This window comes from Poecilia latipinna, unplaced genomic scaffold (assembly GCF_001443285.1).
Source record: "Poecilia latipinna isolate Pla-1442-1.1 unplaced genomic scaffold, P_latipinna-1.0 Scaffold465, whole genome shotgun sequence".
NCBI lineage: Eukaryota > Metazoa > Chordata > Actinopteri > Cyprinodontiformes > Poeciliidae > Poecilia > Poecilia latipinna.
The window spans coordinates 74,792-86,947 of NW_015113081.1; the positions used below are offsets into that span (position 1 = coordinate 74,792).

General features: G+C 42.4%; 1 protein-coding gene across 1 annotated transcript in view; it reads right to left on the reverse strand.

The window, feature by feature from the left end:
• Positions 1-1,405: 1,405 nt before the first annotated feature.
• Positions 1,406-12,156, reverse strand: part of prdm15 (PR domain containing 15) — a 16,034-nt gene continuing 5,283 nt past the window's right edge. The window contains exons 2-22 of the mRNA XM_015039190.1: positions 11,407-11,560; positions 11,152-11,304; positions 10,975-11,077; positions 10,054-10,128; positions 9,693-9,866; positions 9,153-9,344; positions 8,942-9,036; positions 8,777-8,864; positions 8,507-8,674; positions 7,480-7,574; positions 7,229-7,360; positions 6,991-7,131; positions 6,660-6,823; positions 6,482-6,561; positions 5,839-5,958; positions 5,616-5,747; positions 5,445-5,528; positions 4,373-4,548; positions 2,939-3,019; positions 2,587-2,808; positions 1,406-2,366 (exon numbers count right to left, since the gene is read on the reverse strand). Of these exons, the coding sequence (XP_014894676.1) occupies positions 1,833-2,366; positions 2,587-2,808; positions 2,939-3,019; positions 4,373-4,548; positions 5,445-5,528; positions 5,616-5,747; positions 5,839-5,958; positions 6,482-6,561; positions 6,660-6,823; positions 6,991-7,131; positions 7,229-7,360; positions 7,480-7,574; positions 8,507-8,674; positions 8,777-8,864; positions 8,942-9,036; positions 9,153-9,344; positions 9,693-9,866; positions 10,054-10,128; positions 10,975-11,077; positions 11,152-11,304; positions 11,407-11,560 (3,163 nt within the window). The 3' untranslated portion in view covers positions 1,406-1,832. The remainder of the gene's footprint in view (positions 2,367-2,586; positions 2,809-2,938; positions 3,020-4,372; positions 4,549-5,444; positions 5,529-5,615; positions 5,748-5,838; positions 5,959-6,481; positions 6,562-6,659; positions 6,824-6,990; positions 7,132-7,228; positions 7,361-7,479; positions 7,575-8,506; positions 8,675-8,776; positions 8,865-8,941; positions 9,037-9,152; positions 9,345-9,692; positions 9,867-10,053; positions 10,129-10,974; positions 11,078-11,151; positions 11,305-11,406; positions 11,561-12,156) is intronic.

Sequence of the window (12,156 nt, forward strand, 5' to 3'; positions counted from 1 at the left end):
GTTCAATGGAACCTGACTGAGCTTAAGCTAGATCACAAAAAAGAACCTGCAAAAATCCTGCAAAGCTGGTTGAGACATAGCCCAAGGACTTGCACCTGTAGTTGGAACAAAATGGGGCTCTACAAAATACTGATTTGCAGAAAACGAAAATGAATAGCAAAAAGCATGCATCATTTCTCTTACAATTCTGGACTACCTCGTTATTGTCCATTGCATAAAGCCCCAATAAAAGACAGTACAGTTTATGGTTTTATTGTGACAAAATGTGCAAAAGTTTCAAGGGGGTAGATTTCCCCAACCCAACAGAAAACTGGTAGATGTTTCTTTTCAGGCACCTACATCTCACTGAGCTGTATCAAAGCAAAATGCTTGTGTTTCCTAATCTAATCATACTAATCCGCTTAACAGAAAGTATTAAAAAGTCTCTACATGCATGAGTGTCTGCAGCTTGTTTTTTTTTCACCACCTGGATTCAAGGAAGACATGATGTCACCTCCTCGAATAATGAAAAAACTGGATGGACCAGATCAGAGGAATAAACATTTCATCAGTAAGGCTGTGGGGGCAAATTACTCTGTCAGAGCTTCATTCCGGGATGAATGCTGCTGGTGAGGTGAGCAGTGTTCACTCCCCGGAGGCTATAGCCCTGGAGGCCATTACCAGCAGCAGGAGGCAGTTCAAAGGTGAAAGTCAAAACTGTTGATCAAGCCATTCTACAAAATGCAAACGTATTCTTGGCCGACAGCTTCCCACCCCTTGAATTACAATAAAAAAAGAGCTTTTGTTGGTATTTAACATAAACCGGTTTCTTTAATTGATTTTATCAACTTGAATAAAAACGAAAGAAATCACCGCATCTTTCTTTACCAAACCGAAAACTCATGCTTCTTAACGTAAATAGTGTTAACGGTTTGGAATGTTCCAGCACTTGTGTAATTTCATGCTAGGCTTTGTCGCCATCTAGCGGTCAAGTATAAATGAGCTTTTACATGTTAGCTTAGGGGCTAACATTTAAAAAGTTTACCTTTTTCTGAAGAAACACGTCAATTCGTCTTCGTTCTTCAACAACAGTTGTAACAGGAAAAATATATTTTAAAAAATATTCAAGGAATATAGTTCTAAAGCATCGTGTTTTAGAGGAAAACCTAGTGGGGTATAACAAGCTAATGTTGAGGTTCCTCGGTAAATAAGTTATTTCTGCGCATGCTCAGTGAGCTTTACTAAAAAAAATTCTAATTCATTCGAGTTCCTTCGGCTTTTAATTTAATTTTTTGAAGGTATAACCAATGTTTTTGGTAATAGTGTACTAGTCTACATGTGGCAACAATACATATGGGAGACGTTGTAAAGTTGTATTGAATGAATTCTTTGGTGGAAAACACACACAAACACGCAGAACAACTGAAAAAAAAAATCTTTTTTTTTACATATAAACAAAAACTACAGTTTACATGAATCAAAAAAATATTTCATCAACGAACTTTAACATAAAGTTCTCCCTTTGAAAAGTCCCTTTTACAATGCAGATTCATCTGAATAAGAGGCATGCTTTGAAAGGCTGGAAAAGGCAAGTGGATGTCTGAGAAATATTGCTTTGGTTTTGACTACAGGTGGTATGTCACTGGGTTTTGGGTCAACATACCATTTCTTTCATGCTTTATTTCATCAATAGCAGCCACTTAATTCTGTCAAAAATAAAAAAGAGGAAAACAAGTCTGTACACTTCATCTAGTTTCAGAGGCATCTGAGGGAAATCAGTCTGATAAAAAAAAAGAAAAAGAAATGCTATGTAACAATGTCTAAGTGAGGTGACCTGCACCTCCAGTAAGTACTCAATAGCCGAACATCTGCTGGGCGGAGTTGCTCTGCTGCTGCTGTTGTTGGGTGGCTGTCGGGTTGCTCTGGGCTGGATCTGGACCTCGACTCTGGGTCTCCTGAGGTTCTCCATGACTCCCATCCATGTGGGTGACCTGGCTGCCCTCGGCAGCTGGAACAGGCCTCCAAGACAGAGTTGGCGCTTCCAGCTGGTGGCTAATCGGGTTGACCAGAGTGGTGAGGTTGATGAAGTGGGCCACGGACTGGGGTGCTGCACCGTTTGTAGGACCCACCGTCTCCGGGACAAGTTCAGACGGTCTGTTGTGGAGCATGGCGGAGCCGCTGACGGTGTCAAAGGTGACGGTGAGGATGGAGTTGTCTAACGTGAGGGGCCGATCGGTGGCGGTCAGATGGCCCACGGCTACCGGCTGCAGGCTGGTGAACTGGGCTTGGGAGTGGCTGGTGATTGGTGTGACGGTGATGTTGGTCAGTCCAACCGAGCTGCTAGGGGAGGGGGCTGATGGAGCATTGGGATCAGTCAGGACCACAACCTGGAACGCCAGATGTCAGATTTATTGACAAGCTAATTTACTGATGAACATTACAGAGAGGAACATTACTCCAGTTTTCCTTCTGACAAATATTCAACCAACAATCTAGCTACAATATTGTTGCATCCATTTCTTCTTAAGGAAAACCAATCGTCTCCTCCCTTCTTCTAAAAGTGACAACCTCTTAAAGCGGTGTCTCTTGAGAAAACTTGGCATCTACCTGCTGGATGCTCTGCACAGCAGAGCTCGTCTCCGTCTCCTCGCCAACAATGACGGTGTTGAATTCGGGCATGGGCGCATGCCTCGGCTCAGTGAAATCGCCGTAGTCGTCAGACTCGGAGAGCTCCGGTTCCACTAGGACTCTCTGCTTCTTCTTGGGGTGCCGGTTAGGTCGGACAGGCTTCTCATGGGACATGCTGTCTTTCTCCAAAGACAGGGTGGGCTGTCAGACCAGACCGTTCAGAAAAGCACAGCAGCACAGACCAAGTCAGATTTGTTTTTCTGTCTCCAACCAGAGTCCTTCTATGTTCTGAGACATAATATCTCCATGCAATCCTCAAGGGTAAACAAACCTGCACAATACCGATGGATGAATTAGTAACTGTTGAGTTTTCTTGAAAATCATCAAACTCATCAAGTCTCATTGGCGCCACCTGCAGGCAACAAAAAGGAATGATTACATCAGGGAGTCTGGGTGTGAGGTGGAATAAAAAAATTACACGAGTAAGACTAGCACTACTTTAATTTTACTCAAATAAAACTACAAAATAGTAACTAAAAAACTACTAAAGTAAAAGTGAGAAAATATTTGGTAAAAAATACTACAAAACAAAAGTGCTTGGTTTGAGATCATAACATGATTTGATTAAGGCTGAAACGATTAATCAGACTAATCACGATTATTGAAATAATCATCAGCTAAGTTAGTAATCGATTAATCGTTAACTGGAGTATACAAACTAAGAAAACAAGGCAGTTTTCTGAAGGAACAACACCCCTAGAGCAGTAATTAAGCTACAACTGCAGAAACATATATATATTTTGCATTTAAGATAAAACCTTCTTTGTCTGTAGATCTGTGGTTCAGATTCTGTAAAAACTAAAAAGTCTAATACTAATAACTACCCAGTTATTAATCAGTTAATGCAAAAAATAATCAACATCTCAGAAAGGGCTGAGCTTTTCACATGTTAATATCAGAAGTATTGTTTTAGCTGCACATGCATCCTTTGCTTCAAATGATCAAACATACACTGAAGGAATGCTGCTATTGCATTTTAGGCAATAAAATCTTAATTTTCTTATTTAAATAATACATTTCATTATTAGTTTATTTTAATATAATTTTAAAATTGTGTTAAAAAAGGCTTATGTGTTTACATGAAAACCCTTCAGACTGTGTCGGTCGCCAGGACACCTGATAGAATAATCGCTTACAGATATACCCGTTAGCTACAGCCCTAGATTTAATTATTAAAAATTATGTAATCAGACTGATAACATGATTTAGTTATTTGCCAATTCTAAATACTAAAATAAAAAATAAATACGACTAGTAGAGTAGAATTAGCTGAGTAAAAAAAATGAAACCAATCCTTAAAGTTATGTTTCCGAGTTAGACCAGGGTAAGGAATCAATAGTAATACTGTAACACTGTATTTACTCTGTCTGTTGGAAAAACAGGCTCAGCAGATAGAAAACAGCATTAAAATAAAAATGATGAAGCTTGTGTACAAACAAAAACTCTCACTTTAGCAAATTATAGGTAATGCTTCTTGTGCATTTTTGGCAAAAACAAACTTTTCTTCATTCAGTAAAGTTACTTGATGTGACTCTCTCTTATATATATATATATATATATATATATATATATATATATATATATATATATATATATAAGTATAGTGTAAAAGTATGGTCCAAAAAAAGCTACTTCAGTAAATCAAAGTAGTTGTTAACCACCTCTGGTCGTATAATCATCCCCCTGGGGGCTCGTCCGGGCTTACCTCGGGGTGTTTGCGGCGCAGATGGCGGTTCATGGAGGCACGGGTCGACACCTTAGTCCCGCACAGGTGACACGACTGGGCTTCCACCTTTTCATGGGTCAGGTGGATGTGCTTCTGCAGCATGTACTCCGTCAGGTACTTCTTGTCGCAATGTTCACACTTCCACGTCTTACCCACTGCAGCAACAATGAATGGTCAGTTCAGGACTCTGTTGAACACTCTGTAAAATGCTGGCTACATAAAGTGTACAATACTAAACTATTTTAATTAATGGTACATTTAAAAGATGCATCAATCAATATTTCATTTTATAACAATGCAGAAAGTCTCAAAATAACACACAGTAATAAAAGCTCTTCACCTTTCTTGTTTTTGTTGTACAGATATTGTTAATTTTCTTTTTTAAAAGTTTTTACCAGAAAATAACTACTTTCTTCTCAAATTTTTGTGGCTTTGAGGGTGCATTCACCCATTTAGTCCACTTTAATCAAACTCTAGTTTGTTTGGTTAGAAAATCTGCTTCATTTGGGGAGGTGCGAATCCGGAATCGAACTTTGATGGGGACCAAAAAAGCGAACTCTTGCTGCTCTACAAACCCGGACCTTGGTTTGATTAAAATGAACTCTGCATATGAGAACGCCAAGCGTTCTGGAGATTGCTCCCAAAGCAGGAAGTGGATTATAGCGCAGGGCATTGTGGGTGAAAAGAACCAAAACAAATGTGTCTCTAGTGCAAGTGAAAGAAATGGATAGCAATGTTTTGCCAAAGACAAAATAGAAATCCTACAAATGCTAAAATCTGAAGAAGGAAATTGCGCTCAGTGTCTTCTTCAGAGGTTTTTGTGCTGATTCCTTCAGTGGTTCTTCGTGCAGCGCCACCACAGGCGAAGAGGGGAACAGGTTTCTCGAAGGGTTTGGCTCTTTTAACATGGTACAGTGTGAAAATGAACCACAGCTCCTGAAAACGTAACAAATGCTGCAATTTTGCTCCCCATCAGAACCAAGTCTACCAGACTATCAGGAGTGAAAACACCTTCAATGCGAAACAAACTCCAGTCTCATGAGAGACCGACCTGTGTGGATTAGCTTGTGTGTCTCCAGGGTTGTCCTCTCGCTGAACGTCTTCCCACACAGTTCACACATAAAGTCCTTAACACCTGCAACCAAGTTGGCATGGAGATAAATCAACAATAGTACGAATGTCTTAGCTACATGGAAAAGTTCACCGAAACATCCCAAACCACCTGTGTGCCTCTTGAAGTGCTTCAGCATGTTGACTTTTTGGGCAAACTTGCGGTTGCATTCTTTACACTCATACTCTTTGATGCCTTTGTGAAGCTTCATGTGGTGCCTCAGAGCATGCTTGGTTTTCATGCCTGTAAAGGGAGACATTGCCAATATATGATTATAATCTGAGAGAGATCCAAGCTTCAACTTAGTAAAAAAAATGAGGGGTGTGATGCAAACCTTTCCCACACTCTGCACACAGATAGTCCCGGTTGTCATCGTGAACCCTGAGGTGCTCCTTCAGCATGTCCTTCCTCGCGAATGATTTGCCACATTTCTCACAGCAGTGGCTCTTTACCCCTGGATCATGACATAGGAGCAAACACCTTAAAGATATGTTTTAGCATTCAAATAAACAGAAGAAAATAATTTTATTTAATCCCCCAATTCTTTCCAGAAGGAAATCTTTAATGAAACAAAGAATTAAGCCAATATGTTGTTTCTGTGTTTTGTCAAAGTCTAAATATCAATTAAAGAATATCTTAAGGATCGGGACCATTCAGACAGCAACACCAACACAACTGCCTCAACTAAAAATCTGATCTTTTTGCAGTAATTGAACACACCACGCAAAAGTGCGATTAGCTAAAAACAACCCTCTTCAGAGGGGGAGCCGTAAAAACTAAAGGAAAACGGACTCAGTTAGCAATTTTCTTCTACAACCAAAAAACAACTAAATCAATTCCTGTCTGCCTTAGAGAACTAGCGATAACCGAGCAAAGCAGGCTGTTAGCACATAGGAGTAACAGTCCAACATAAAAGCGACTTTACAGTAAAGTTATTCCGTTTTAAGATCCCACAGAGTTTCCAGTGCGCTGCTCACCAGTGTGGATAATCTTGTGTCTTTCCAGGTTGCCGATGCTGTTGAAGATTCGGCCGCACATTTCACACGGATGGATGTACCTGGAGGACAGAGCCAGCTGGACATTAACTCATCTTTCACACGACTTCGTGTAGTTGTAAGTAGCACTAGATAGCAGTGGCGCTCCCTGCTGGCTTACTTCTGCACTGCAGGGTCGGGCAGTTGCTCTCTGTGGATGACCAGGTGAGCGTTGTACGTGGCCTTCAGGGCAAAGTGACGGTTGCAGATCGCACAGCTGTGGCCTTTCTCCTTGTGCTGCTCCATGATGTGCTTCAGGTAGTCTCTGCCCTTTGCAAACGACAACTAGGCACACGGAAGCAGATGACTTGGGTCACCGTACTGATCCCTGGAAAACGGCCTGCTGTCCAGTTTGTATTAGAGTCTGACAGCTAGCTAAAGGGCTACATGTATTTCCCCTCATGGAACTGTTTCTCACCCACTATTTTTTTTTAATCAAAAATTAAGCTTACTTGACATTTCTTGCAGTTGTATTTGTGGTGATCGGGATCATCATCCTCATCTTCTTCATCCGTTTCATCGCTGTCATCTGGCGAGATGCCGATCTTCTTGATGAAGTCCTCTCTCTCTTGCTCGTCCATTAAAGCAATGTCCTGGAACCAAAACAACTCCATTAAATCATTATCATTTTCTTTCACAGATGTCTTTCCTGATGTTGAAGATGCAGATCGGATCAGGTCTCAGGGTCACCTTGAAATGCACGTGGATGTGGTCCCGCAGGACGTCCACGCGGAAGAACTTCCGGCCGCAGATCTCGCAGGTGTATTTCTTGTCTCCATGAGTCAACAGGTGTTTGTTCATATTGCTCCTGCAAGAAAACACCTGCGTGCACAGGCACGCTTCAGAATGTGTGCGACGAATACGGCATCTGAGAGCATTTCTACTGCACGTCTACTTCCAACCAGGTGTGAGACGGGCTGCCGGCAGAGACAAAGCCTCACCTTCCCACAGATGGGGCAGGGAGACGGTTCCTTCCTGTACTTGGTCCCTTCCTCTCCGTTCGCCTCCAGCTCTTCTTTCTTCATCTGTTTTGCGCCTGTTTACAAGTACGACACGTTGAAGACGATGAGGGTGGCTCAGCTCTGCATGTCCGGAGCATGACACTTTTTGCTCTTTTTTTTTTCTTTGCAAAGTAGCTCAGGCTAAGTCAGGATGGATTCAGAGCATTTAAGTCGAGAACAGGATCAAGGTTTTTAATCGTGTCTTTTCGTTTGTATGTTTAACAGTCCCCCCATCATGTTGTGACTTTGTGTCTGTAGCGTAATTTTACTCACTGTTTGCAAATTTCCCTGCAATTTTCACCAGTAACCGCAACTCTTCCAGAAGCCTGAACCAACCACATAAGGTTTACCGCATTTCTTTCTTTTCAGACTAATCAGGGCAACTTGTCTGAATTTTGACCAATCCTTTCTAATTCCCCTTCTAGTTTAACTTCCTGTTGCCCAACATCTCTTGAACGTCGAACCTGCAAGATGAAACGGTAACATTTGCGGGTTTTTTTGTGGCAAAAACATTTTGAGATGTTCTGTAGGATTTGCTTCAACTATGTAAACAGTTCATGTTAACGCGAGTTACATCTTGACAACTCCTCAAGAAGTTGATTTTTTTATGTATTAAGATTGCTACTTTAAGAAGATGCTTGAAAAAAATTATTTGGACACATCAACTATGTAAAAAAAAAAGTTTTTTTAGGATGATTAATGATTAGTATGAAAAAATAAATTTTTTTTCTTCATGTTATTGCAAAAGTAAAATGTACAAAAAAAGTGCAACCCTGACCGCAAAGTTTTGAAAAAGGTGCCACAAAAGGAGTAATTGTAGGCCGCAACAAATCACAAGAAAAAAATCCCAACATCTTGAGGAGACCGGTTTAGGGTCGTCCTGTAGGAGGATGAACCTCCACCACAAACTAAACCCGTTTGCAGCCGCTCTCCCAGGTTTTCCCGCTCTGCGGCTGCAGCGACTCACCCACGCTGTGCCTCCTGTGGTGCTCCTGCATCACGTCTTTGCGGTAGAACATTTTGTTGCAGATCTCGCAGGAGTAGAGCTTCTCGCCGTGCTTCTTCTTGTGCTTGGAGAGGTTGCTGTTGGTGGAGAAGAACCGCGAGCAGATGTCGCACTGGAACGTCTTGTCATCTGGGGGGGCATGAGAGATGAGGGACGAAATGAAACGGAAAGAACAAAGAAAAAGATCCGGGCGGCTTGGAACGTCTTAGGAAAAGAGCAGAGAAACGGCACCTGTGCGGCAGTTGTGGAACTTCAAGGCGTTTTCCAGACGAAACGATTTCTCGCATGTGTTGCACTTGTATTTGTAATCTTGGTCAGGCTGCAGAGAAACACAAAGACGTCAAACCGGTGGGAGAATGTAAAAAGCCGGAGGCGACAGTCTGGAGTGTCGCTCACCATGTTCTTGCTGTGCTTGTAGGAAATGTGCTGCTTCAGACTCTCCTTACGGCTGAATAACTTATCACATTCGTCGCACTTGAACAGCTTATCACCTGAGACGGGGCACAGAGGGATCCTGTGATGTTACACACTGCACAGCCACTTTTGCTCGATTCACTCCCGTTCGCTTTGTCGCACGCTGAGGTAAAAGACGACACCTGGCTCTTACCGTGAGACCGGATGTGTCTGTTCAGGTTGCTGCTGTTCTGGAAGATTTTACTGCAGAGGGAGCAGCGATAAACCCGCTTGTGCTCTCTGGCTTTGTGCCTCCTTTGGACCGTCGCGCCGTCGCAGGACGTGAGCAGGCCGCTGCTCTCTGACGCCGCAGCCGCCTCCGAGGCCACCAGCTCGGGCTTTACGTCTGCACACATCAGGAACACACACACACACACACACACACACAGATGAGTCGACGTAAGGAGGACCCGCTTTCGGGGTAGAGAGATTCAGCTGCAATATTTTGCAGGGGTGCACCGATTTATTATCGTGCACCAATTTAGTTAATTTTGGGAGGTTTGAGATCAGCTGACGTTTACGTGAGGAACTGATTTTCCTCCATCTCTGCCATCCAAGTTAGTGTATCTGAAACTAATTAAATTTTAAGGGTTAAGAAATCTAAATCCTAGTATCTGCTCATTTGTCTAAGACCGATCCAAAAAAAACAGATGTTTGGTGTAATCCCTAAAAGCCTGACTCTTCTCTTTCTTACCTTTGCTCCTGCTTGTGAAGGGGCCCGTTCCAGGCCTGCGTCCCCTGGCTCTCCTCCCGCGGCCCTGCCCTCTTTTACGGCAAACCTGGGCCGTGTGGGGTTTCCCTTCCTCAACACCAGGGGCAACCAAGGACTGCACTGAGGCAACCTCGCTACTGAGATCCAGGGTTATACCTGGAGCCAATGAAAGGGAAATGAATGGGTTGGAGCAGGGAAACATGTCTGGATCCCAATCCTGTTGAGAACAAATACTGAGGACAGAAAGCGGAAAGCTAAGAGAAAACACTGCAAACTTGAAATTTAAAGCCGCCATTTACGGATTTGTGAGAATTCAGGTGATTGATGCCTCAAGCGGTTTTACCTGCATTGTCGTCTTCAGCCGTGTGAAGCAAGTGGGCATCTGATACCTTTATTTTAGCAGAGGACACCGCGACATCTGTTCAGGAAGAAAGAGCAGAAGGCACATTGTTTCTACACTGGCTCACCAGAATCTGTGCTGTAACTTCTTTGTGATGGACAGTAATTGTGATTGCCGATTTCCCAAAGTTAGGAAAACTGAGGCCGATTCATGAGGCAGAGCGACAAAAGTAGAGCAAGGTTGTTTCAGTTTTTTTTTGTCACTAAGATTCCAAAAAATATGGAAAGTGTTTGTATTGGAAATGGAAAAATTAAAATGAAGTCAATATTTTCCGTCTGCATGATTTCTGATGACTATCTCGCTCTCTTTCTACCAGAATACAAAATTCTTCAATCTGGTGTGTTGGTCTGGACTAGCCCCCTGTTTTTTTGAAGGAAAGTTTTGTTTAAAGAGACTTTGGTGTCCATCATATTTGTTGTTTAGGTTGTTTTATTTTGGTATTTAAAGTGCCTTCCAGTTCCAGTGTTAAATGTCCCTTAGAAATTAAAGTTTATTGATCTTTGACAGGGTGTACTTGCACCTGAGACCTTAAAATGGTCTCAAAACAACAATATTATTATTTATCGCAATAACTTCTGGGACAATTTATTGTCCAGCAAAATTTATCATGACAAGCCTTGTATTCTGCCCTCTGGTGGTGGTATTTGATAGGAGCAGGTTAGAAGATGGATGGAGCTTGTATTGCAACTCGAGTATCATGAGTTAGAGTGGCCCAGTCAAAGACCAGACCGAAATGCAACCGAGAATCTGTTGCAAGATTTGAAAGTTGTTCTTCACAGATGCCGATAATAAGTCATGTGCTACTTTCTTTTAATCTGTCTCATGAAATCCATCTAAAACACGCTGAGGTTGGTTTCCGGCTACCTGGCGGAGGCAGCGGTGGCGGCAGCTTCAGCATCGGTTTCTCCATCTTCTTGGCGTAGAAGGCGCCATACCAGACTCTCAGCTCCGTTCCTGGGAGCACGTCCTGGTAAACAGCAGAAGCACATGTAGGAAGAGCGCAACCCTCGGATAGCGTGAGGGCACAACCTGGCAGGGTACCTGAGAGGTGTTGAAGTAAACGTCGTCGTCCTGCTGGTAAGCGGTCAGGTTCTGGTGCTTGTGGTCGGCGGCAGGTCGCACCAGCATCATCCAGTTGCAGTCGTCCTCGCTGCTGCAGTCGAAGCACACCACGGCGCCGTCCTTCTGGAAGATCTGCCCAACAGACGACGAAGCATAAACGCAAGGACGAAATCTATCCAGCACAAAGCAGGGCTTGAACCGTGTTCCAAGTCATGAGGGTTTATCTGGTGGCACCTTCAGAGGGAATACTCCTTCGTTCTCCAGAATGGGCACTCTCTTCGCTTCAAAGGGTCCAAAGCGTGTCCGCTTGACCAGTCGACGCAGGACGAACACCCCCTCCTCTCTGTGACCCACCTCTCTGATCTCCAAGCTGTTGGGGAGAGATGATCTGACGCAGGACAGAGAGCGGGAGTTTGTTTAAAAAAAAAATGAGCAAAATCCACCAGGATTTCAGGAGCTGCACACCAACAATACCTGCATTAGTGGGTATTGTTAGCAATAGCTAAACAGGGGATGTAATGGGGTTGAATTTGCATTTATTTTGTTGGTTTGCAATTTTAGACTGGAGTTTGGAGTCCAATATTTTTTTACATTTTATAGTTTTAAGAAACAAGCAGGAAACAAGTTGAGGTCAGAGTTCATTATTCCATATTAAGAGACTAAGAAAAAAACGTCTCTTAATTTTTAAAAAACGTTTTAAAACGTTTTAAAAAACAAAACGTTTTTTAAAACTTTTTTTTTATTGAATAACTCATTTTTGTCTCGTGAACTTAAAAGGTTATTTGCCAAACATAAACATTTATTTGCACACACCAGAAATCTTTTGTTGTGATTGTAGGCTCTGCCCACAACATCATGCGAGAATCGCAAGCAAAACTTTGAATCACAAACAAAAACTTAGAATAGCAAGAAAATATTTATGAGTTTGTTTTGCAAATAATTTTTTCACTTCATGAGACAAAAATGTGTGATTTTAATTTTTAA